The following is a 23,656-nucleotide window of genomic DNA, read 5'->3' as shown; positions in this document are numbered from 1 at the left end:
GTTAGTAGAAATATTTTGTATGTAAAGATATTGTTAAAACACAAATTTCTACATAATTATAAGTTATAGTTATAATGAAAGGTTTAAAGTCAATGTTATTCTATACATAGAAAATGTCTTTAGCTTAACTTTTAAGTTTTATTTTGAGCAACCGTATATCTATTTATATTTATTATATTTTTTTAATATCTAGTAGATAATTATTGTTACACAATTGTTATGTAATACATAGTATGAATCGTATTGCGATGATTGATTAAAATTCATAAGTGATCACTTTCGTTCTAATAATTTTGTAATGAGTTGAAGAAATGAATATTTCCTAAGATTAATAATTTTCAGAACACTTTCATCGTTTTTTCTACTAGATACTTAGAACTAGGACCAAATTAAGGTTTTGTGAAGCCGGTTCTGGTTAACCATTTACGTATGTGATACTAGAATATTCCTTACCTTTTGATGAAATTTGATAAAGAATACCTTTTTCAATCCTTGGTTCAAAGTAAACTAAATTTCGTAAAGAATGTATTCAATTACATATAACTTTTGAAAAAAAAAAAAAAAAAAAAAACAAAAAACATTAGTAAGTCGGAAATAACTTTTTGTCTTAAGTATTTGCAGAAATTTGTTTTAGTAACTATATAAAAAAGAGGGCCCCTTACAAGGCAAAGGCCCGGAGCTATGGCTCCTCCAGCCCGTCCTTAATCTTGGTGTGTTTTTAACTTTACTCAATTGACATCCATTATTTATCACGTAAATATTAGGTTGTTCGAAAACTTCGTGCTGATTTTTAAGTAAAATAAGAAGCCTTAGGTAGAGATAGAAAGGAATCGCTTTTTTACCTTTGTAGTATGGTCGCTTTGTCGCGTTTCATTTTCTAAAAATATAGCCAATATTCGGTGTTAGACGTCATCCAGTGTTAGAGAACTCCCCTTATATGTGTTTTAATGTATTACTAAAAAGTCTGTCGCCTTTTGAGAAAATGGAATTATCAAATTATCATACACACGACGAAAGAATATCGAAATAATGGTGTATATTTTGATTGGATAAAAACATAAATACATTAACATATGTATAAAGCTTCTTATTTTATTTAAAAATCGACACGAACATTCCAAACAATCCAATACGTATACACTACTGCAAGAAGTAAAAAAATTCTATGTTGTATTCAATAACAATATGGATTTTATAAATTTGTAATAAACCCGTGTCTGAATTTGAGTGTCAATAGATAATTGGGGATTAAAGGGAGTAGGGGGTTGTGATGGTCTCCCTTAAACGGAAACACAATTGCGTAAACTGAACAATAATAACGTGGTGTGGCGCATAGGGAAATCATGGTCGTGGTTCAGCGAGGTATTGTTTGAATTCCTGTCGTTGCTTTGCGGTCGAGGATACAGCGAGAATGGCAGAACGCCAGGCCGAGTAGAATACTTGGCGAGCTATGCGCACCGTCTTTGGCTAATATATTTAAGCATAGTGAATTTATGGTTAAACCGACTTATTCAGCCACGCTGACATGCAATCCCGCAAGTCGAGCGGAAGTGTTTGGTAATGATGCATTTAAATGTCTGAAAATTGTTCAGGAATATTTTTTGTACTATATGTATTTATGTAACAATTACGACATTAACATGTTGGGGACGGCGTCAGTCCTTGTGAACCGACACTGACCTTTCCATACGACCGGCGCGGCGGTCCCTACAGATTGACATTATAAGTATATATGTATATATGTCCTAGCATACGCTGTTTTTTCTACTAGCCAAACGGAAATATGCATGCCAAAATCGTTTGTGAAGGCATAGAAATTTAATTATACATTTGGTTTTGTTACACATAATACTTCATGTCCATAGGTAGAACTATTATTAAAGTACTCAATTTATTCAACTACTTTAAATTTAATTTAAGTAAAACTCGTTTTTTCGAATTGTGCGAAGTACTCGATTATTCAAATAATAGTTTAAATAGTTTGAATATTTGAACAAGCTTTGAAAAAATATGTCCGAGTGTTTCAAGCGCCTTGAATGATCGATCGATTTCAAATTACGAAAATTTTGCCAGCAATATCAATTATTATCTACTAATTAAAGATTTTGGATTTAACACGTATACATATTCAATATATATACGTCCAAATTACAGAATACTAATACTTACCATTAATTAATACTTACAAATTGTATTCGCGGAGGTTACAATAAAAACATAATAAATCTAGTAAGTAAATGCTTTACATTTTTTTATTTTTAAGTACGATAGCATTCCTGTTTTCAAAATAACCTTTTGTATTGATTCATTTTATCAATGTAAAATATTTAATTATATATATAATTTGAGATGTTATGAACAAATTGTTTGCTTTCGAATAACTCAAAAGAATAAATTCCATTATGTCAATTTGAATAGATTGAATACAAGCAACCTGTTCAACCGTTCAAGCTACTCAAATCATTTGAAACGATCGAAATTGAAAAAGGTTGTTTGGATAATCAAGTTATTTTCGTTTTCAAGTACTTTGTTTGGTTTAAATTTTAAATACATGAGATTTTTAAACCACCAATAAGATATTCAGCGAAATTCGATCTGTTGTTTAAATTACTTGATTGTTAAAACGAAGTATAGTTTATAAGAGATAATACTTTTTTCATACTCTGTTGATTTTGTAATTTTAACAACATATAAGCATTACTTGGCAAACTATTTAAAACAAATATATAAAAATTTAATTTTCATCTGTATAAATAGAGTATAAATGTTTTCTACGCTATTTTATTCTACAGCTGTATATTTAATTTATGATTGAACACCTGAAGTAATTCTCGTTATAAAAAGATACTAATTTTATAGAAAATTACTGTTGTCAAAATTTTATTGTTAGCTGAATTTTTTTTGGTAATATCAAGATTCTGTTTCTGATGCGACAATTGCAGAAGTTGATTTCGTAGAGCTGACACCGTCGCACAACTACTTATACCGCTTGGGTGAGGAATTATTGTGTCAGAAGACACGTTATACTCTATAACTCTATGGTTTTATTATAAATGTAATGTGAAATTACAATGTAGGCGGTTGTACAAGAACTAAACTCGAGTGTTCGAGATTTCGAGCTACTTATCTGTACGAAATATGAGGTTGAAGTAGGACTAGCATAGGCGACGTGGAGGAGCTATAGTCATTTTCGGGCGTTGAACTTTGGTGGAGAAAGTAGTGACTTACCTTTGTAGCAAAAACTTTCTCACTTCACATGTGTATTAACCACAAAGTTTAAAGTTGTAAACAAATTATAGAGATACTGAAATGTGTAGTTTCTGTTCAGTACGGTCACACTGATGGTGATATAGCTGTGATTTCTCGTAACTTTCCATTCAGGTCATATATACCACCGAAGGTACACAATATAGACAGTTATAATAACTAGGTTTAAAGGTGACAATATGGATTATGTTTTTATATTATCATGTTTTATTAATCCTTAGAATACAAAATGAATTCGTTAAAAAGTACAATGAACATTGTTCCATCTGTTCTTTCGGAACAGATGGAGCAAAATATGTGTTTAGTAATTTGGGTTTCGAGTAATCATAAAATCAGAAATTATTTAAAAGATATTTATTTAAACACAAAAGATAAAAGAAAATGAGTATTTGTCTAAATAAATTACTATTGTTTGAAAACTATTTTTATCGTATTACGTAACCTATTATGTAAATGTTTATGTATAGGGGATACCTGAAACAAACGTAACACGGGACAAATGTAACAAACGTTATAAAACAAATACTAATCAATCAATAATTTTGTGCTTTCATGTTTGCGTTTCATTTCCATTTCTCCTCCACCTTAGTTTTTGGCAACACCTGATAATAAGCGGTTCTCGACAAAAGTAATAAATGACATACTTTAAAAAAAGGTTTATTTAAAAAAATTCGTTAGTTCGTTACTGGGTTAGAAGTTACAATAAATAATCTTATTTAAGCGATGTTCAAATTTGAAATTTGTTTCTATTCAAAATGGCAAACTATTTGAGTGGCAAATCGAGCGTTTATCACCAGTGATACACATTACACAGCATTTAGAAAGGTTATGATGTTGACCTTGAATGATTCCGTAGCAAATCGTCAAAGAATCCTTGAGTGATTTTGTCTGAGAAAAGCGGAAGCTCATACGTATCAGGGAGGGAAGAGAAATCGTGCGCAACGTTGCACGGTGCATCTTGCCAAGATGACTCAGTTAGTGGTCCATGTACGCGTGTGATCGTACACTACGGACGAAGTAGTACGAGCACACGTTTCATCGCACGTGTTGGCAACAAGCTCTATCCACGGCATTCACGTGCTTCGCAGCGAAATGTTCGCATTCTAATTTAATAGAGGCTGTATCCGGCGAACTGACATTTCGTATTTCGCACCGTTTATTATTCTTATGATGTACCACGCGTAATAAAGGGGAGAGTAAAATCGTGTACTTACCTGTCTAGGTCTAAAACTTTTTAATTTATAAAATAAGTTGTTAAACCCAACTTATATTTGTTAAAAACATTTCTAGTCAGCGTAAGACAGCAGTATCATTGAAAGGTTTAATCATAGATACGAGTTATTTTAACAACAAATGGAACCTCTACCTTTTACCAGTAGAGCATTATTTATCCGCACCTCACTTATGTGAATGAAATGATGTTCACTCTCAAATATAAGAACTCATTGGTGAACCTCTATGTATTATGCGAACTTTGGTCGAGCATAGTTTGTTACATGTACATGTCAACACGTATTCTTTCTTCACTGACATACTTTACTTTTGATTTTTTCAAGAACATGTATAAGTATACAGGATGGGTGGAAAACTGTAGTACAACCGGCCAGGGGCTAATTTTACGTAAAAAAAATAAGGAAAAAATTTAGTATACAATTTTTTCATCCGAGGCTTTGTTTTCGAGAAAATTGAATTTGAAGTTTGCTCGACTACGCAATGCGATTTACTTATCGTATATTCTATTACCGGTTGTTTCTGTCCGTGCTAGTGTCTATAAACATTAATAATGATAAGACACTTTCTTCAATGCTGTTGTACAATCGCCGACTACGTTCACGATTTTCATGACACGATACAAATGACCCAGTCTCAGCTGCTGTTTGCTCCACTCTCTGTATGAGTCTTCTATCCAAATGTTGGTTATTAGGAAATTTTTCTGCGTAGTATCTACTTGTAGTAGAAGCGTTGCCTCCACAAGCTCCCAAAGTGAGTAAAATGCCAACGTATTCTCGATTAGAATACCTTACTATAACTGAATAATTTGCAACAACTGCAACGAAATGAACTGTTACGCAGTTTGATAAACTATGACTTCTGTCAGACATCGAACTATCTGGATATTTCCTACAGTACACTATCATTATCAATGTTTATAAGCACTAGCACGAACAGAAACAACCAGTAATAGAATACACGATAAGTAAATCGCATTGCGTAGTTAGGTAAATTTCAAATTCGATTTTCTCGAAAATAAAGCCTCGGATGAAAAAATTGTATACTAAATTTTTTCCTTATTTTTTTTATGTAAAATTAGCTCCTGACCGGTTGTCCTACAATTCTCTAACCACCCTGTATAACATATATTTGCAATCTCAAAACATAAAATTCGTAATTCTTAATAATGATCAAAATCATAATAAAAAAGTGACTAAAAACACTTAAGCGGAAATAATAGGAAAACTGCATTTTACTTGTATGGGACTTTATCAAAATGATGACTTAAGCTTCCCTTAATTGCACATGGACTACAATATATTTCAATATCACCAAAATCCCTGACATTGAGGTACAAAAGGGATCGTGTGGTGTGGAATGGCTCGTACCCGAAATCGCAGTCGGCTTGGGTAATGCTCGGATCGGCTCGAGAACCCGAAAATGTTTAACATTGAGGTATCTGAATCTTATGTCCTGGGTCGGGTGACTTTTCAATCAGATTTTATACCTTTTCGTGTAAGTAAATCTTTACATGAAATTAAATTGTAAAAATCCGTAAGCAAAGAAAATAATTTATAACGTATTATATGAAAACTATTTCATTTTAAATTACTGTGAAGAAAACATAATTGTTTAACTTTGTCGGATATTAATTTTGTTCGCGCGGCTGTTACAATATGGCCAACATCGGAAAATAAACGTTCACTGGATGCTAGAGGTGTGCGTGATTCCGACTTTTCGGGACCAGAACGGGACGGAGAATTTCGGAGAATTTCAAATTGTACCCCTACTGTATATCAAACTTATGTGCATGTACAGTAATGAGTACATCCTGTGTATAAATACATAATAATAAAATAATTGTCAATATCTTGTACATTATACAAAGTCTATAACGTTACACGAAATAGTTTTCCCTTATTATGAATAACTATTAGGGGTATGAAAAAGTGCAGTGGCTATAATAATCATAGATACTGATTTCAATAGAGATGACTTCAACAGCTTATATAGGTAAAATAAAAAACATTCTATATGTCTATTAATTGCTGAATAAATGAAATTGAGCCACCGAGGTCAAATATTATTGATCGTATGCGGGACCTTTAGCATTGTGAAATACTTAGCTATCCAAAAAAAAACAGAAGCAAATTAAAAGCAACAAAATCTTTGTATCGAATATGGAACGAGACCCCGTATCAAGTTTTGATTTGACCATGAGTTTGGAAGGCAATCAGGATCCCGAGACAAATCAAGATGTCGAGCGATCGTACAGCTTCGGCATCATGTTTGATTTCGACCGAAATTCTGCGTCCCGTCCCGATTTTGGAAAGTTGAAATTCCGCATATTTCTAGAAAATACGCAGTTACATGTTTGTTTACTATACACTCTTGAATAGAATTCATGAAGGGTAATATACTTACAATTTCTCCTATCAGTTACTGTGAGGGTATACTTGTGTGCTAGTGACGTGAATTCAATTATAACATCAAGCCGAACAAGATTGTTGTCAAAAAATGTTGAAAAAGTGGCTGTGTTGAGACGTAAATTTAAAAAATTATACTTATTACTTATTTGTGCATTATTCCTACTTCATATTCCAAATTGTATAATTTTATAATAATGGACTAAATAAGTAGAAAATAGAATTACATAATTTCTCGAAAACACTTAGAAAATCAAAAACCTGAAACCACGAACGTTCTGTTCAAAGCTGGTAAACTCACATTTGGAAAGTATGTGGGTTTAATCGGTCACAGTTCGTTAGGCCCTTTTTGATATGACACGTACTTTTGGCTGAAGCATATTACTGGTGGAAAGGATCACAACTACTAATGAAAAGCGAAGTCAATTGGTGCATCTGAGCGACATCTCTTGCTCCTGTGCCTTCCCGTGTGCAAGTTTACCATCTTTGAACTGTACCTATTCATTAAAATGAATGTAAACGGCTATTGGAATTTTAGGAAATCCCAATTCTTTCGAGAATTTCCATTCTTTCGGAAACCGACCATTCGTCCGACTTCGATCGGACCCCATATTTCGAGTTCTTGCACAACTCTAGTAGATACTGTTAATACATATCTTCGCGTTAAGGGGGTACGATCAGATATGTCAGAGCGGCGACATTACCGACAAAATTAGGCACAAACAGGGGTTTACGGCCTGACACTTTTCGTCCTTATATGAGATGATTTTAAACTGGGAATGGGTTCATTCGAAAGAAAATAGTTCAATGCAGCGCAGTCAACTCGCGATTTAACGAAATTCTACTGATATTTAGTAATACGAGTGTTGTAAAGTAGAGCAAAAATCTACCATTGACAGCTATGGAAATTTAAGCATTTTTATGTAATTTAGAGAGTGTTTTGAATTTCGAAATGTCACGTGACTACCGTACCCCCTTAAGGGAGCAGACTCCTTGTGTTTTGAGATATGTGCGTGCGCTCACACAAGCAAAGGAAGTCATACGCGTATACGCGATGAGCGAGAGAGACAAACGGTTTCGCAAATTACGCTTTACGTCTCGACACTAGCATAAATGAATTTTTCGCGAGTACAGAACCTACGGGTAGACTTCACCACAGGGTGGTCTGGTCCGTTTAAACTCCAATAAACACTATACGTTGAGAAAAACGTAAAATTACAAACTGTAAGCATGAAACAGACGCTGTTGTAAATTAGCAAGATGGCTGCCGAAGTGACATTTTTGCAGATATTTCACGATTTAATAGTTTTTTCACTCATAGCACACCAGGTCACCCTTCCTTGAATTAGTACAATATGGTGGAAATTCGATTTTCCTCAATTTAATAATTCTTGAAGGCGTAAAGCGTAATATTCGTTGTGCACTCGTTTTGACAGAAAAATAGTTCAACGATTTGCCGTTGGAAGCGTTGATGGTATATTTCAACCAATTTGGTCACATTACCATCAACATCGATGAAAATACAGATCAGTCGATAAATGTAATCTAGAATTTGACAGCTGAATGGCGTATTCATCGAATACACGAATACAGACGCACGAAAGGCTTAGTTGCCAAAACGTATTGAAAGTTTGGTCACGCTGTTGCCACATATGTATATGTACATATTACAATTCTGCCCATGAGGGAAACTCGAACGAATCCAGCTCCAGCCGAGATTCTGATTCTTACTAATAAGAAAACATCGCAAGGTGAAAATCTCCGATTTTGATGAAACTTGGCAGGAATGTAGAATAGCCGAAAATATTCGACACGTATTTTTTTATCGGTTCTGATTCATGTAAAGGGCGTAAAAACCGCCCCCAAAGTTGGGAGTTTTGCTTTCGTTGCAAACAGTACGAGAGGTTCAGTGTGAGTGACCCTTGCATGGATGAAAATGTAGGAAGTAAAGGTGGTTTACAAATCATTATTCTTCAATAGTTATTATTTACTATATACAAATAATTGGAATTGTTCCTAAATTGTAGTTTAATCCACTAATTTTGAAGGAAAGTACTTTAACTGAATGAGAATTAGACACTTACTCATAATTTGCGGGTGCCGGGTTCGAATCTTTTAGTAGCTTTTTATTTCTTTTTTTTAATTTTTATTTCAAATAATTCTAATTTTCGTATACCTTTTCACAGATTACAATTGGACCACTCAACTCAATTCACCAATTTATTATTGGTACCAATTTTGTCAGTTCAAAGGTCATTTACTACCATATAGTATACTATGAGTAAAAGTATTATTCAAATTTGAATCAGATCGGATCCAAAAAGTAGCAAATGGAGTCGACATTATACAAAACATTATAAGGACATATGTTTTTCGTAAAGCCACTCGTTTCAGGACCCAATTTCACGCAAATTGTAGTCTAATTAGGAATATTATCTTGTTTATAACGTAAAAATTCAAAATTCTATTTTAGCCATATTTTGCGTTTTCGTTCATAGTACTTGCATACAAATTTGTAAAACGATCGATCAGCATGTAGTTAACCCTTCAATGCGCAACATCTCCAGTTTAAACAAAAAATCATGTACATTATTTAGACACTATAAATAATTGGCGTGTATAATTTGTTTACAGGTTTTATTAGAAGTTTAAACTCATTAATTTTAATAAAGTACTTTTAGTCTACAATTCATTTTGCTTTCATTTCAATTCATTTCATTTGATTCATTTCACAATTCATTTTGTCTTTTGATTTTAGGAGGCATTTTATAGGTGATTCATATGTGCAACAATTTACATGAAAGGGTTAAAGAGTATGAATGAATGAATAAATAGTATGAATTTAACGAATTGTTTATTCTATATATAAAAGCTTTACGATTTAACGCATTAGTATGTATGTGCTCATAGTTATGAAAGTGGTGTAAGTAAGTTGTATACTTCTTATTTTGGGATATTGAAAGGATTACATTTGAATAAATTAGAAAATATTTCTATATTACGTAACATTGTAATTTAGAATTTTATTAGTCTTGATTAATGAAAATTTATTATGAATGTGAAATTTTGTCTGAATCTCATACGAAAATGTTGTTTTTAAAGTAGGAATTGACTTAGACCATTTTCATAATTATGGGCACAAATGTATTGTTTCATTCGTGATACTCTTTGTTTCTCGCTCACACCGTCCTTTTCTGTATTCCGTATGAAACAAAATATCAGCTCAAGGCGTATACAGTAGAGATTTACTGATGGATAAAATTGTAATTGATGTGGCAACAGCGTGACAGAACTTTCCTACGATATGATTTGGCAATTATACCTTCGCACTTCTCATTTGTAGTTTAACAAGATAACGCTAGATGCCACATTATCAAATGTCTCATGTATAAATTATATGTTTTCACTAATGTCCGTTTTTTCGCAACAGCGTTTCGATCGATTTGGAGTAGGCCCCAAAGGAGTCTGCCCCCAGACAACTGCCCATGGAGCTTCAGGTCGGGTCGGTAAAAGTTGCGCGAGATCGGGCGGGCTTCTCGGGATTCCGAGAATATCTAACTCATCGGAACTGATCGTGGTGTTGAAAGTATCATAGGCATGCGGCTCTTCACATACAAGTTTTGAAGGATCATACCTCTATTTTATCAGTCCGCAAAAATTGAACAAATTGGATGAGGAGAAATGTAGTTGGAATGTATAGTAAAATCTTCTATACAAAAATATAATTGCTCGAACATATCGCACATGTGTTAAAAAAGTGACACAATTCTAAAAAGTATGTTTTTGAGGGGAAACAAAAATCTCCCGATGTGAGAGATACTCTCAAGAGTCTCCCTGATCTCGCCCAAATTTTGTCGACCCGATTCGAACCCGTGATCTCGGGTACCCACACACCCCTACAAAAACACTGGAATACAGTTCTGAAATGAGATCAGAGCACTTAATTTAAACTCAATTGAATAATTTATGAGAGCACATAATTTCGCGACATAATTATTTTGTTGATGAACACTTAAATATTATAGAAGATAATTGCCAAATGGCCAACCTTTTTTGTAAGTTGTTGGTAGATGGGACCTTAGACCATATACATATATTAGTACGATATATATATACGACCTATGCAGTTGCAAAACAGCGATACGACATGAAAAAGAAGAAAAATTTTTTCTAACTTAAAAATTTTCGGAGTTCTCAAGAATCTCAAAATTCTTGATAACCTAAGTTTTGCTTTCAATTTATCTTTCGAAAATATTCCTAATATTAATGGAGCTTACATATACTTATAATTTAGAAAATTTGAAATTATAATTGTATTCAGCAAAGTTGAATTCCAAACGAAATTCGGATTCTCAAAACTCGGGAGTTCTGAGATTTTCAAGAATCCGACATTTTTGAAATTCCAAATATTTTCGAGAGCATTAACATTCTTGTGCAGCATAACCCATACATACTTTCAGTAATTTAAAATTAATTTAAAAATCAGCTTTGCATGTTATTTTTTAAATAATTTCAACAATAATCGTAATACATATTTGTGTTACATGATAAGATTTAATGACTGATTTCAATCTGTTTGCATACTATCTTGTCTTATTCACTACCTTTGTTGTTACCTTGTACCTATGTTCATTTAGAAAACGAATTCTTTGCTTTTTCGTGAAATTGTAGTAGATTGAGCGATCGAGCTTTTGAGCATACTTTATTATATTTTCCATTGAAAGTCGTAAAACACTTATTTACAAGACAAATGAATAATGTCATTAGTTTCACTCTTTTCTTTCTTTCCTGAATTTGCATTATTTAATTTCACTTTGCTAGTATATAAAATTTCACCACTTTTCTATTGCTCTTTTCCCGTGTACAAGAAGCATATAAAATTTGCTCATAAAAATTGTATACATTTTTTCATTTTATAAATTCTACGATCAACTTAAAATGTCTTACTTTTTCAAAGTAAATAAAAAACTTCAAATTTTAAAACCTGGTCGCAAAACATGTCGTTCCTGTCCGTAAAGTATCGCTTATTATAACTCGCGGAACACGACATTGATTCCTTTTCTCGGCCGCGTAAACGGATTCATCGCAATCACCGTGGTCAAGATCTTCATCAAGGCGAACGTCAATGATACGATAAACCTTCGAGCATTATGTAAGAGAAAATCGTATTATCGGTCGATTGACCGTGACGCATGAGCGCAGTCGCAGAAATATTCAAATGATTACAGTTGAAATATTTTATACTATAAACCGATACCATACATATTCTTTTATAGTGCGCATACCTTTTTTTACTTCCTTTCTTTTTTTCCAATTTGGCTTAACGCCGAATGACCTCAACAATACACATTCAGAGATTTATGATTTTCAATTTTCTACTCTATCAATGTTTTGTTATTATTTAAGATCAATGATTTTGCATTAAATAATTGGTGAACCTGTAAGTGCTCTTGTCTACTATACAAGTATAGTAAAAAGTTGTCCAAAATAATGAACTTAACAATATATCCAAAGATAATCGAAATCGGCGATGGTGTAACTAATCTGCAGGTTCACCAAATAATTATAGGCTAGGGCATAAATCGCTTGATATTAAATGTTCAACTTATTTATCTCTTCACAGAGTAACTGGTAATACAGAGTTATTTATTGAAAGGTAATACCAAAATAGAAAACAATCAATCTTTAAAAAATGATAAAAAAATGTCATTTAGGTGTTATTCCTGACAAGTTCCCTTTTCTGTTTCATAATTCTTACGAAACTATTAATTACTTATGTTATGATTTTTATATTCTTTATCTTAAATATTTTAATGATATGATATTATATTAACAAAAAAAACTGCTACCTAATAGTTTGGTAGTTTTAGTTATTTTATGAAACCTTTTCTAATAAACCTTCTAAAGTAACTTGTTTCCATTGAGTTCTTACTATACATATTCTAAAATATTTGTTGTAAAAAAATATTTTTTAAACAAGTTCCTAACACTAACAGTTTCTTTTATAAGAAATCCGTGCGAACAAATATTCTTTTAAATAAAATGTGTAAGTTCGAGCAGAATTGTTTTAAAAACGGAAGGTAACTGTTTATTGCGATCCCGGGTTAATATACATATTACATATACTGCTAGCTAAATGTATCCAGGTATTCATTTACTCTTGGCAGAATGTAATACTTACATTTTTTACCTTCTATTAATTAAAAGAAACCTCTGTAATTTTTAAATAATAAAATAGAGTTAGGAATTCCTAATGAGCATCTCTTGTTCAAAACATAAGTGATTTAAAGTGTAGAGTAATTAATTCACTTATATCTACGTAATATATTTACTTAATTAGTCTCAGAATCACATAAAAGATTAATTTTTTATGTTTTGTATATTGCAAGACAGAGCAGTGGAGATTTGAAAATTTTTAATTACAATTAAAGAAAATAAGATATACAAAAATCGGGGTATTAGAAAACTGCACATAATATCGCCTGCTTGAGGAATATCAATAACTTACGATTATGTTGAAAGCATTTTATTAAATTTATTTTTATTGACAATGTTAAAAAATATCTGTGATAAATGTATTAAAGAACGATTTCAAAATATGTATATGTACATGTATTACCGTACATCTACTATTAATGTTTGAGACATTCGCATGCATTAGACATATGTATGATGATAATAATAATAATATTTACATAACAATTTGAATATAAATATGCAATAACACAAAACACTTTGTCTTAACGAACTTCCATTTGACTGTGTAGTATAGTTGGAAGAACTACCTTAAAAATTTAGACTCATTCAAATACGTATCCCTTTCTAGTTATTAAATAAAAGATAGTACTTAGCACGTTATAAAATGTAGGAAATCTTCATATGAACCGTAAATTTTCTTGAAATAAACTCACAGCCAGTCTGTTGAATTATTGTGAGAACGTAAAAAGCATGTACCACGCGACAATTAGCTGTCCCTTCGTTCGGCAGCAAAGTTCACGAGTTACTGACAACTTTGCACTTCCTTTTTACAGAGGGTAAAAAACTCAAGGGCCGTCTACGGCTTTTTGTTACTACTGGCTACTATAACGAGCGCAAGTACGTCGAAATGCAGCAGACTCATCGACGGGACGACGATGGCCCGTTCCAACGCTGAAGGAAAATACCATCTCTCCATCACGCTGTTCAATCGAACGGAAATGGTCTTCTCGTATATGCCGAACACTAGATACACTGGTGAGTATGATTGGTAAACTTCCGCGACGATTTACGTTTCAGTTCCTAAACATCTGTGGCATTTTCTGCGTATGGCTATTTTAAAGAATGGGTCAAAGCATTTTTGGCCATGGACAACAAATTTTACAGTACCTTGAAACTCAAAATAAGATTGTATTGAAACATTTTTCCATCTTTTGCGACATTTCTTCAAAATACAAATACTATTAATTGTCTTTAATAACATAAAATAACAAATAGTATTTTCTTGATTGTGCGGTAACATTTTCAGACCAAAGCATTCAAAGCTATTTTATAATTATTTCTAACGTTCTACACTAAACAAACATTAGCTATCTCGTTTAAATTGATTGATCTTAAAATTACCGAATCACGATTTTCAAGAAAAATACTACGTATTGCAGATTAAACCTTCTACGAATAATATTTCTAAGCTTAAAACAAATTCTAAGAAACAAACATCCCAAGCTAATTTATAAAAATCACATGTATCCCCCTTAACCTACATCTGGATAAAATGATTATATCATAAGCGGATAGAAGGGCCTTGAAGGTTTTCAATGTAAAATAGCTGAAATTAATCATTCTAAAATATTTTATATCTTTTAATTTGGTTTATTTATTTAGTGAAATAGTAACATGCCATAATGACATAACTCAAAAATAATCATTTGTCGAAAAATGAGGTAATAGGTAATTTCATTCCACGCAAAACCCAGTTTATATAGTAATAACTTAAAATCAGTTACCTTTTGAGCCATGTCGTTATTACAGCAAATGAGCGATATTATTATACCAGATATTTTCTCTGAAAATATTGCATATATTTTTTTTAATTGAATGGAACATAGAAACTGACCATTTAGAATATAATCAATTTTTGAGAGGCGGCGTTTAAGGAAACAAACGAGGCACCACATATTTTTTTAAATACAATCACATATTTTGGAGTTTTTATGTATACATACAAGTATAAGAATAGAGTAAAAGTGTAAAAGCTAATACTTTATACGAGGTATTTCAAGTGTTCAATATAGTATGCTTTACTGAACATGTTTCCATATATTTTAGAAGACTAGTTCTTTTAATCATTAAGTATATCCGCATATTGATATATGTATGCAAAATATTCCAAAGACATAATGTGTATAGGGCTAATTAAGATTTCTCTAGTAAATTTCAAAACTTCAAGAAAGCTAAAGTATCTATTGTTTTGAAAAATATTTTCTAGTCTTAAACTCACTAAAGCAACAATGAGGATATTTTTGTTGTTGTTCCATGTTGTATCTTGAAAAAGCAGCCTTATTGTCGAGTGCTTTTTCAGTATATTTATCTATATTTATTTTTTTTCATTCTTTTCTTATTTCTGTAATTTAAAATTTAGGGTAAATGTTTTTTAAATATATTATCCCGGTATGTCAAGGTATACAAAAAAAAGAATTTTGCAGAGAAGTGTCGTTTTAGTGATTTTTTTTGTTATGTATTTCATTATTTCACAATTTTAACTATTTAACTCCCATTTTTTTTGTAGGAGTTTATTTTATCACGAAAAAAATCAATCGGAAGAGCTCGAAAAAATGGATAATACATTTGTGATCTGGAAATAAAATGAAATTGGTAACGTGGGGTGGCGTGTAGGAGAATGTATGGAGTGCGTGGAATACAGAAATGACATGAAACATCTGTTTGGTGGCCGAAATTACAATGATGGAAATTAACTGACTTAATATCTCGAATTTAAACTTCTTACTACACTCTACCCAGTGTTAATCAAGCACACAATAATGTTTTTTTGCGAATATCTCAAAAACAAAAGTCCCACAGAACTGCTCTCAGCTCTATTATATGTAGAGGAAAAAGCTGTTCAAAATGTTAACCTTGACTACATATGTATTTCAAGTTCATCGAAATGGGGAAGTTGTTCCTCACGTATATGTATAATTATTAAACGACTTTTTAAATTTTATGTTCGTTTAATAAAATAACAAAAAGTATAATACCATTTCAAGCTCCCCCGATTGAATTCTCGTTTTAGTATAATATATAAATAACATATAATAAATAAAACAAGGTCTTCAAAATAAAAGTTAGAGTCAAACAGCCAAAATCTGAAAAGTTGCTAAACTGTAGAATTAACAAATTAATTAATGAAATAATCAAACGCCTACTTTATTGGTACTTGAAAAGTTTTCGGTTGTAAACCATAATCTCTCGAATTTTGTATTTGACATTTCACTAACATTATAATATTACATGTAACGGTGAATGCGAAATCATTCAATTAAGCTTATATTTGATTCTTATAAAGAATAAAAAACTAACTTGTATATATTATTTACTTACATACATTTCAAAATTGATTTCTGAAATGTATAATAGTTTAGATTCGAGCTCATGATATAAAGAGCATTGAAAAAAGATCTGAAATGTTCAAAATTTGTAATAGGAAATGTCTGGGACTAAAAGTGTCGATTTTAAGAAAACATCAAAATGTAGTCATTCCTTTCACCATTGGACGCTTCGGAAATTGCATAATTCACTAAGGAAATATTCAGAATAAGAATACGACAAAACAGTCTAGTTATTATCAAACGCATTATTATTCATATCATATAAACGGCAATAAAATAATACAGCGAGCACATAATGAGATTTTTAGTTTATTTATCTAGTTAATCGTTCAAATAAAAGTTTAATTTATTAATACTCGATTTTATTTAAAATTTACTATTCGTAACTCTTAATAATAGTTCAAGTAGCATGAACATGCAAATACTATTGGTCCATTAGATTGTCTAACAAGGTTCATGTCGTTTGAGATTTCGGAGAATTCTTTCTTTTGGAATTGAAAAGAACTAAATGTTGTGTTCTGAATTATTCTCCAAAGATATTGCTCCCTCGAGCAAGAATACAGACATAAGAAATTTTAATAAAGTAATTGAGGTAGTTTCCTGACTTCGTGCCTTGTAGAAGAGGATTCAACAAAGATATTACACTAAGGACAAAAATTAAATTAATAAAGTAGAAAGGAAAGTGGCTCATGAATTCTCAGTATGTACTTAACACTTACGGTAATGATTTGACTACGAACTGCTTTGGGAGTCACGATTGGGGGCTGTTGCTATCCCCACCACTTCTTTTTTGGGTGCCGTGGAGTCAGCAAGTAGTGGGAACCTTCGCGCTCGAACTCCACGCCTGAGGACGATGGAACTTGTCAAAGACAAGAATAGAAATAGGAATTAAGAAGTGCAGAAAATCGAATTTTTGATTTGCTATCAAATTTTTGAGCAGGTAACACTAAACGATTTCTTGTATTCTCCCGATAAAGATTATACCAAACACCATGATAGAGTTAAAAATGTTTAAAAGAAGCAAGTACCGTTTTTAAACTCATATCGAACCTTTATTGGTTGAAATAGTTCAATTTTTAATTCTCACATCTTTCCCCCACGCACGTCGAGCCTATCTCTCTGGGCGCTTGTGCCCTGCTCCTCTCTGCTCGCGATATTAGTTTCGCCTATGGTGGGGGTAATCCCCACCCCAAATCTGGTTTACTTCGTGTACATCTACCTACCACAAAATTCTGATTGTTTATAGTAAAGATACATCAAATTTGATTTGTAGAAGGAAAAGTTTTACTTGTCCTACGCAAAACTTTTCTACAAAGTTTTAGATATCTCTGTTATTAGTAATCGGAGTTATGTTACGTTTGGTACCATTTTTATCGGGTAAGTACTGTGACGTGACCGTCCCGCCGAGCCGTATTCGGCTTAGAATGGGTGTGCAGATTTTTCCGTGGGCGCCAGGTATCTTTCGATACCGGCGTGGAACGCGTCTCCCGTTTTCCGAAAACCGCGGCCCGGGCCAGCTCTTCGCGCGGAGAGGGGCGAGGTTCTTTCGAGCGCAGGGTGAGGAACGTGTCGAGATTTCGGGTTCTTACGGCGAGAACGCCAGCTAAAACACGGTTTTCTCTGGTATTAAAAGATGTATTTGAGCGAGAAACGTACAAGAGTTATGCGATTTCTTACACGCGCAGTCCCGCGATACGTGGCCGCGAGTAGTTACCCGTTCCCCGCTACAGTGATCGCGTAACAAAGGTTTTCGAGCGACGACGAGGCTGAAACGCACGTTGGGCACGCGTAAGAGAACCGTCCGCGTGGCTGCTGTTACACCGAGGTTACACCAGCAAGTTAACACGCCGCTAAGCCGCAGACTCGCCGTTTGGCCGAGCCCGCAGGCTTCGAGAAACCCGCACGTGAAGGCTTTCTTCCTGTAACACGGCCTATGCGACCACCAGGAGTCGGCCCTCTCGAGATTTCGCTTACGAACCGATCTAGTCCGAGTCAACCAGGGAGAACAATGGAGGAAGACTTACCACCTGTGACTTGGTCAGCGTCCCGCACAAGAAGAAGGCCGAGATCGCTGCGTGCGGCAGGATCTCGGCACGCGACGCTTCCCCCCACTGTGCCCCGATTGGCTCGCTCATTTCGCGCGATCTCGCGATCAATAATCCGTCACGCCGTTCGAAGATTGACGGCTGATTGGCAGGTCCTCCCTGAGTCCCCCTGGAACTCTTCCTGCGGCGTGGATCCGAGGCGCAGTAGTAGACGTCGCTCTTCCGGGGTCCGCTGCCTTCGTCTGCCCGCGAGATGGCTCCCGTGACTCCGTCCCTGCACCTCTCCGTCGAGGATCTCACCCCGGAACGCGGGGTGAGATGGCCAACCTCGCCCTCGTCGGCTGGTCCCCATGCACCAGTGCGTCCTCACACATCCGTGGGGCAGCCCTCCCATCGTGTGACCTCCCTGAGTTGCACGATGGGTTCCGACAGCCTCCCAATTTCGGCGTCGTGTCACTCGCCGGGTGAAGTGACTCTGGAGCGGCGGCCACCCTGGCCGCTCCCCGATTCCGAAGATCCGCCGCAAGAGACCGTGTCGGTGGTATCGAGATGGTCTCGTACCTGTCGCCTGCCGATGCTACCATCTAGGCCACTGAGAGATCTCGATGAGCTAGGGCGCAAAATAGGTGTTAGAAATGCGTTGGACTCTCTCTGGTGCGCACTAAAGGCCTCTCTTGCTCCGGGAAGGGTTCGGCTTTGTGAGTGGCACTTGTGCCACGTCACAGTACAAAGGATCGATTGGTGTTACTTATGGGAAAATCCAATAGCAAACAAGAAACTTGATTTTTTGCAATTCATCGTTTCCTTGCTTTTTAGGGCCAGCCGTTGTTTTCGAACATCGAGCTCGAGTTTTGACGGTTAAGTGAGACCCTTTTCTTTGCTTAAACATACATCTCTGCGACTAAAAGCCAAGGCAACCGAATAGGTTACGAGTCATAATTTAGACTTCGACCCAGACCTGGACTGCAGTCCTTAATCGAACCAGAACTTCTTTTGTCAAAAATATTGGACATCCGTTTTGCCAAAAGAATAACGACTTTGCTGTTTTTGACAAATATTGTATTAAAAAAATGTTACATTGTGAAGTACCGTAAAACTTACAAATTTTATGTTAAAGCTATGTCGTGAGCACGGATAAAATGTAAAATACCTTTATATGTAGTATGTAGTATTAAGTATGTTCCTGTGAAAGAAATACTTCAAAGTAGGTAGGTGCGTTTGTGGATCACTATCATTTGTAAAATGTTTGTGGTGTAGAAAAAAAAATGTCTTTCTTGTTTTTATGATAAGTATGATCCTCAAGAATGTAGCGTATACTTATTAAATATAAATAACATGAAACAGAATACACAATTTGATTTTTTTTTAGAACATCCTGTTCTTTAGAATATATTTTAATGTGTATTTACTAATGTAAATGTTGTGAGTTTGTCAACGCAAAAGTTTATGATTATGGTTTCTGGTGTATAGTATTTACGTGCATGTGTTGAAAATGCAATCGGTTGTAAAAAAAAATAGTAACACGAAAAAAATTGAATATCGCCAGGGTGGGATTCGAATACCTGATCACAGTTTACGATACTGCAACAGGTAATATTTTTTTAAAACAATATTTTTCAAAAATGGCGGAGTTGTGATTCTTTTGGCAAAATACGTATCCTATATTTTGCCAAAATGTATCCAAGCTCTGTGCAAAATTTGAAAAAAAATCGGTGACTCACAAGCCTGGTCTTGCACTTGTTCGATAACTGCTGTTTGATATTTGTTATTGCAATTACACATCACAACATTGTTAAACAATACATTTAATTCACATTTATTTGAACATAAACTTTGAATCGCATATTACATGAATGATAATGACAAATGTATCTATATCTGGTATATGTACATATACGGATATAATAGTAACAGTTATTATTAATAATTTTAATTTGGCAAAGTTTTTTCAAAAACTGTTGAGTAGTAACAAAATTCTTTTGTGACATGTAATGATATATTGTTAGATAAGAAAATTCTAATCAGAAGGTTTTTTCAATGAGCTCGAATATATTTTACAAAATACACGCAAAATATAATTCCGCGGAGGGCTTCCTCGATAAACTGTGAGGTACGAACGGTCGCATAAGAGTGACGTGTCCTAGTGACAAGCGTCCTAGCGTTCCTCCTACGTGTCGCTATTGCTAGGTTGTGTACTGCCGTGAGTTTTTCCAGGTTTTCCCCACGAAGAGGCCGGCTATTGCTGCCATTTTAGAAAATTCACATTTTCTTATAATATCAAAATTCATTATGAAATTAACGAAATATATGATTTTTGTTTCAACAAATATAGGGACAAAAGTTAACTTAAGGAAGGTGTGCAATTGAAAGAAAAACTATGACGAGTTGCTCTCGAGAGTACCCTTAGATAGTGAATACGGACATTAACTCTCACAATTAGGTATTCTCAACTCTGAATACAATGTTCGACAGTGAATACTGTATTTGATAGCATCTCTCGAGACCAGCTTGCCATAGTTTTACATTCAAGTGAATATGTTAGCGTCAACGCATTTTTAAAGAGAGAACTTGGGGAAGAATGACCGAACGATACTTGGTTTTTGATGAATTTATGATAGGGCTTAGGCTGCGCGTGGCTTGAAGGGTGAATGAGTAAGACTTAAACAATCCTGGTGGCAGGCGATGGCTGATGACTGCGTTGGACCTCCCAACTATCGGGTGTCGTTGTGTCGTTACATTGACTGTTTATGTTTGGAAAGTGTGTCTAGAGATGACAAGTAACCCAACATCGTATTGCTAAAGAATAGAGACTCTGTTCCTGGAGAATCTGGCCACGGAGTGGGGAAGGCTGTGCTTTTTGGGTAAGAGGACTATGATAAACCCCATTGCACTTAACCCAGAACCTTGAAAGAGGAATATTTTATCGGGTTTTGTAACAGAAACGTACCCTTATCCATAACGATAATACAAATCAACTGAATTTGGTTATTAACCTTTCAGTGTTTCACTTTAGTCAGTGTTGTTGTTGACGTCTGAAACAGAAAGCCGGCGGAACTGCACCGTTTAGCGTACGAATAAATCACACTTGTCCTTGAGTAACCCGAATCTAGGCTACGAAAACTGTGTCTATTAGGAGGGGAAAACATTACCTCGCCTACTATGGGCAAGGTAGAGTAATGGAATGTATTGCAGACGCTTCTTCGTAGCGAAGAAACCGTCGTGCAATAATTCACCAGGAAAATCGTTATTCAAATTGCGAGCTGCTTCGACTGTCGCACGTAAGTACGTAGTATTTGAACAGACTGAAGGGACCAGGTCGCACGAGACAGAAAAGTCAGCTAGACTATAATGTTTCGAAGTCTTTGAACATCCGGTTGTTGACTGCCGAAAGACTGACAAGCGTGTCTCCGCGAAAGCGAGGAACACTAATTAGCTGCTATACGGTGCTCATTGTCGGCTTATATCTCTTTCTCTATTCTGTTACCGCTTCTCTTTCTCTCTCAGATTTTAACATCACAACTCGATGTCGGGTTTGCAATTTGAACAGCTGATATCGGGTCGTGTTTACTCGGTCGAATTTAACTGTAATAACCGAAAAAGAGACCTAAATTATTTTTACCGTATCCGTTATTGACGCAACGGAATCTCCTACCGAGGACACCGTCCAATGGATTTCGTGGACGAGACAAAGGCATCGATATAGCTCCACTTTTAAACAAAGTACAATAGCGAATAGTTTAGTGTGCGTTCTAAAAAATTTGCGAAATAAGCATCATTTTAGGATGCATATTTAGGAATCATAAATTGAAAAATTAAATGTAAAATATACTTGGTGAATCCCTTTTCATCGAAATCATGATTCATTATAGCTTAATTAATAATAAGCAAGTTTTGGAATAAATTTTTCATATTACTTTTTATATTTTAGTTAAATAAATTATAATTTTAATGAACAGACTAAGAATAGTTATAATCTCAACAAAATGTGCGACCCCTTGAAAAGTAAGTATCGAGGTTGTAGCCCTCCTAGTTCCTCTGTCTCCATAGCTTCTCCCTCCTTTACTCTAGGCTTGATGAAAACTTTTTTTTAGGAGAGGACCCGCCAAATACATTTTATGTTTAATTTTTCAATTTGTGTTTCCTAAATATGACTATACATCCTACAGTGATGCTTATTTTACAAATTTTTTAGAACGTACACTAAACTATTCGTTAATGTACTTGGCTGTATTTGATTTTGATATTTTGTTAGTTCTGAGTAACCACTATTTCTGTGAATATACTTGGCGCATATTTTTACACTAAGAGTGTTTTTGTTAGGACTTAATTACTTTTTGCAAGGTTTACCTTTCTTTTTTAATTAACACGAATGAAATATACGCATATACAGGGCGTTTCATAACATGTGGGATCCACTTCGGAAATTGATTGTATGCTTAATATCATACTTTAACTTTATAATTTTTAATACGTTATCTCTTAATAAATTTCATATTGTCATATTTATTATTATTTTACGTACGGAGAATATTTTCCGTTACCTGTTTTGTTTGTTAAAAGGAAACGCCCTAGCACTTTCGTTTTTCGTTATCATAATGGGAACGTGATTCCGAGCAGCTGGGTAGTAACTACAACGCTGTACCAACCGTGAGAAATTACCTTATATGGCAATTTTTCAGCCTATATATTAGTCCTAACGGAATCAGAACAGTACCGTCACGTTGACAGTCAAATTCATCAGAGTAGATTGCAATTCAGGTAGATTGGGCTAACATTCTTTTCTGAGTCTGTAGTTTAACCTCATAGAATCCGCGAGTCGGCATAAATTCTATTTGGCAATATCTATGACCACTCTGTAAGTCCCCCGCATCGTCAGTGCGTTAACACCGAGCATTAAAATCATACATTTTACGCAACAATACTACACTATACACTTGTACATAGAAACTGATTTTAGAATGTACTAAAGTATTCATTGCAATTTGACTAGATTGTTTTCAAACCTATAATTATCATAAACGATTCCATTCAAAGTTGACAGATCTCCCACAATACAGGTTACGAGATTTACTAACATTTCCTGCGGCTCTCTGATTCCACATCAGATTCGTCTGCATGTTCT

The 23,656-nt window shown here is 34.4% G+C and overlaps 1 protein-coding gene across 7 annotated transcripts in view; it reads left to right on the top strand.

Moving 5' to 3' along the window:
- The window catches only part of LOC143177589 (spondin-1), a 219,721-nt gene that overhangs the window by 11,909 nt on the left and 184,156 nt on the right, over positions 1 to 23,656 (top strand). For all 7 annotated transcript variants that reach the window (XM_076375624.1, XM_076375621.1, XM_076375619.1 and 4 more), the window contains exon 2: positions 13,937 to 14,138. In XM_076375624.1, coding sequence (XP_076231739.1) covers positions 13,937 to 14,138 — 202 coding nt within the window. The remainder of the gene's footprint in view (positions 1 to 13,936; positions 14,139 to 23,656) is intronic.

Source organism: Calliopsis andreniformis, chromosome 3, assembly GCF_051401765.1.
Source record: "Calliopsis andreniformis isolate RMS-2024a chromosome 3, iyCalAndr_principal, whole genome shotgun sequence".
NCBI classification, from domain to species: Eukaryota; Metazoa; Arthropoda; class Insecta; order Hymenoptera; family Andrenidae; genus Calliopsis; species Calliopsis andreniformis.
The sequence above is the reverse complement of the archived record's forward strand: the minus strand, read 5'-3'. Positions and strand labels throughout refer to the sequence as shown.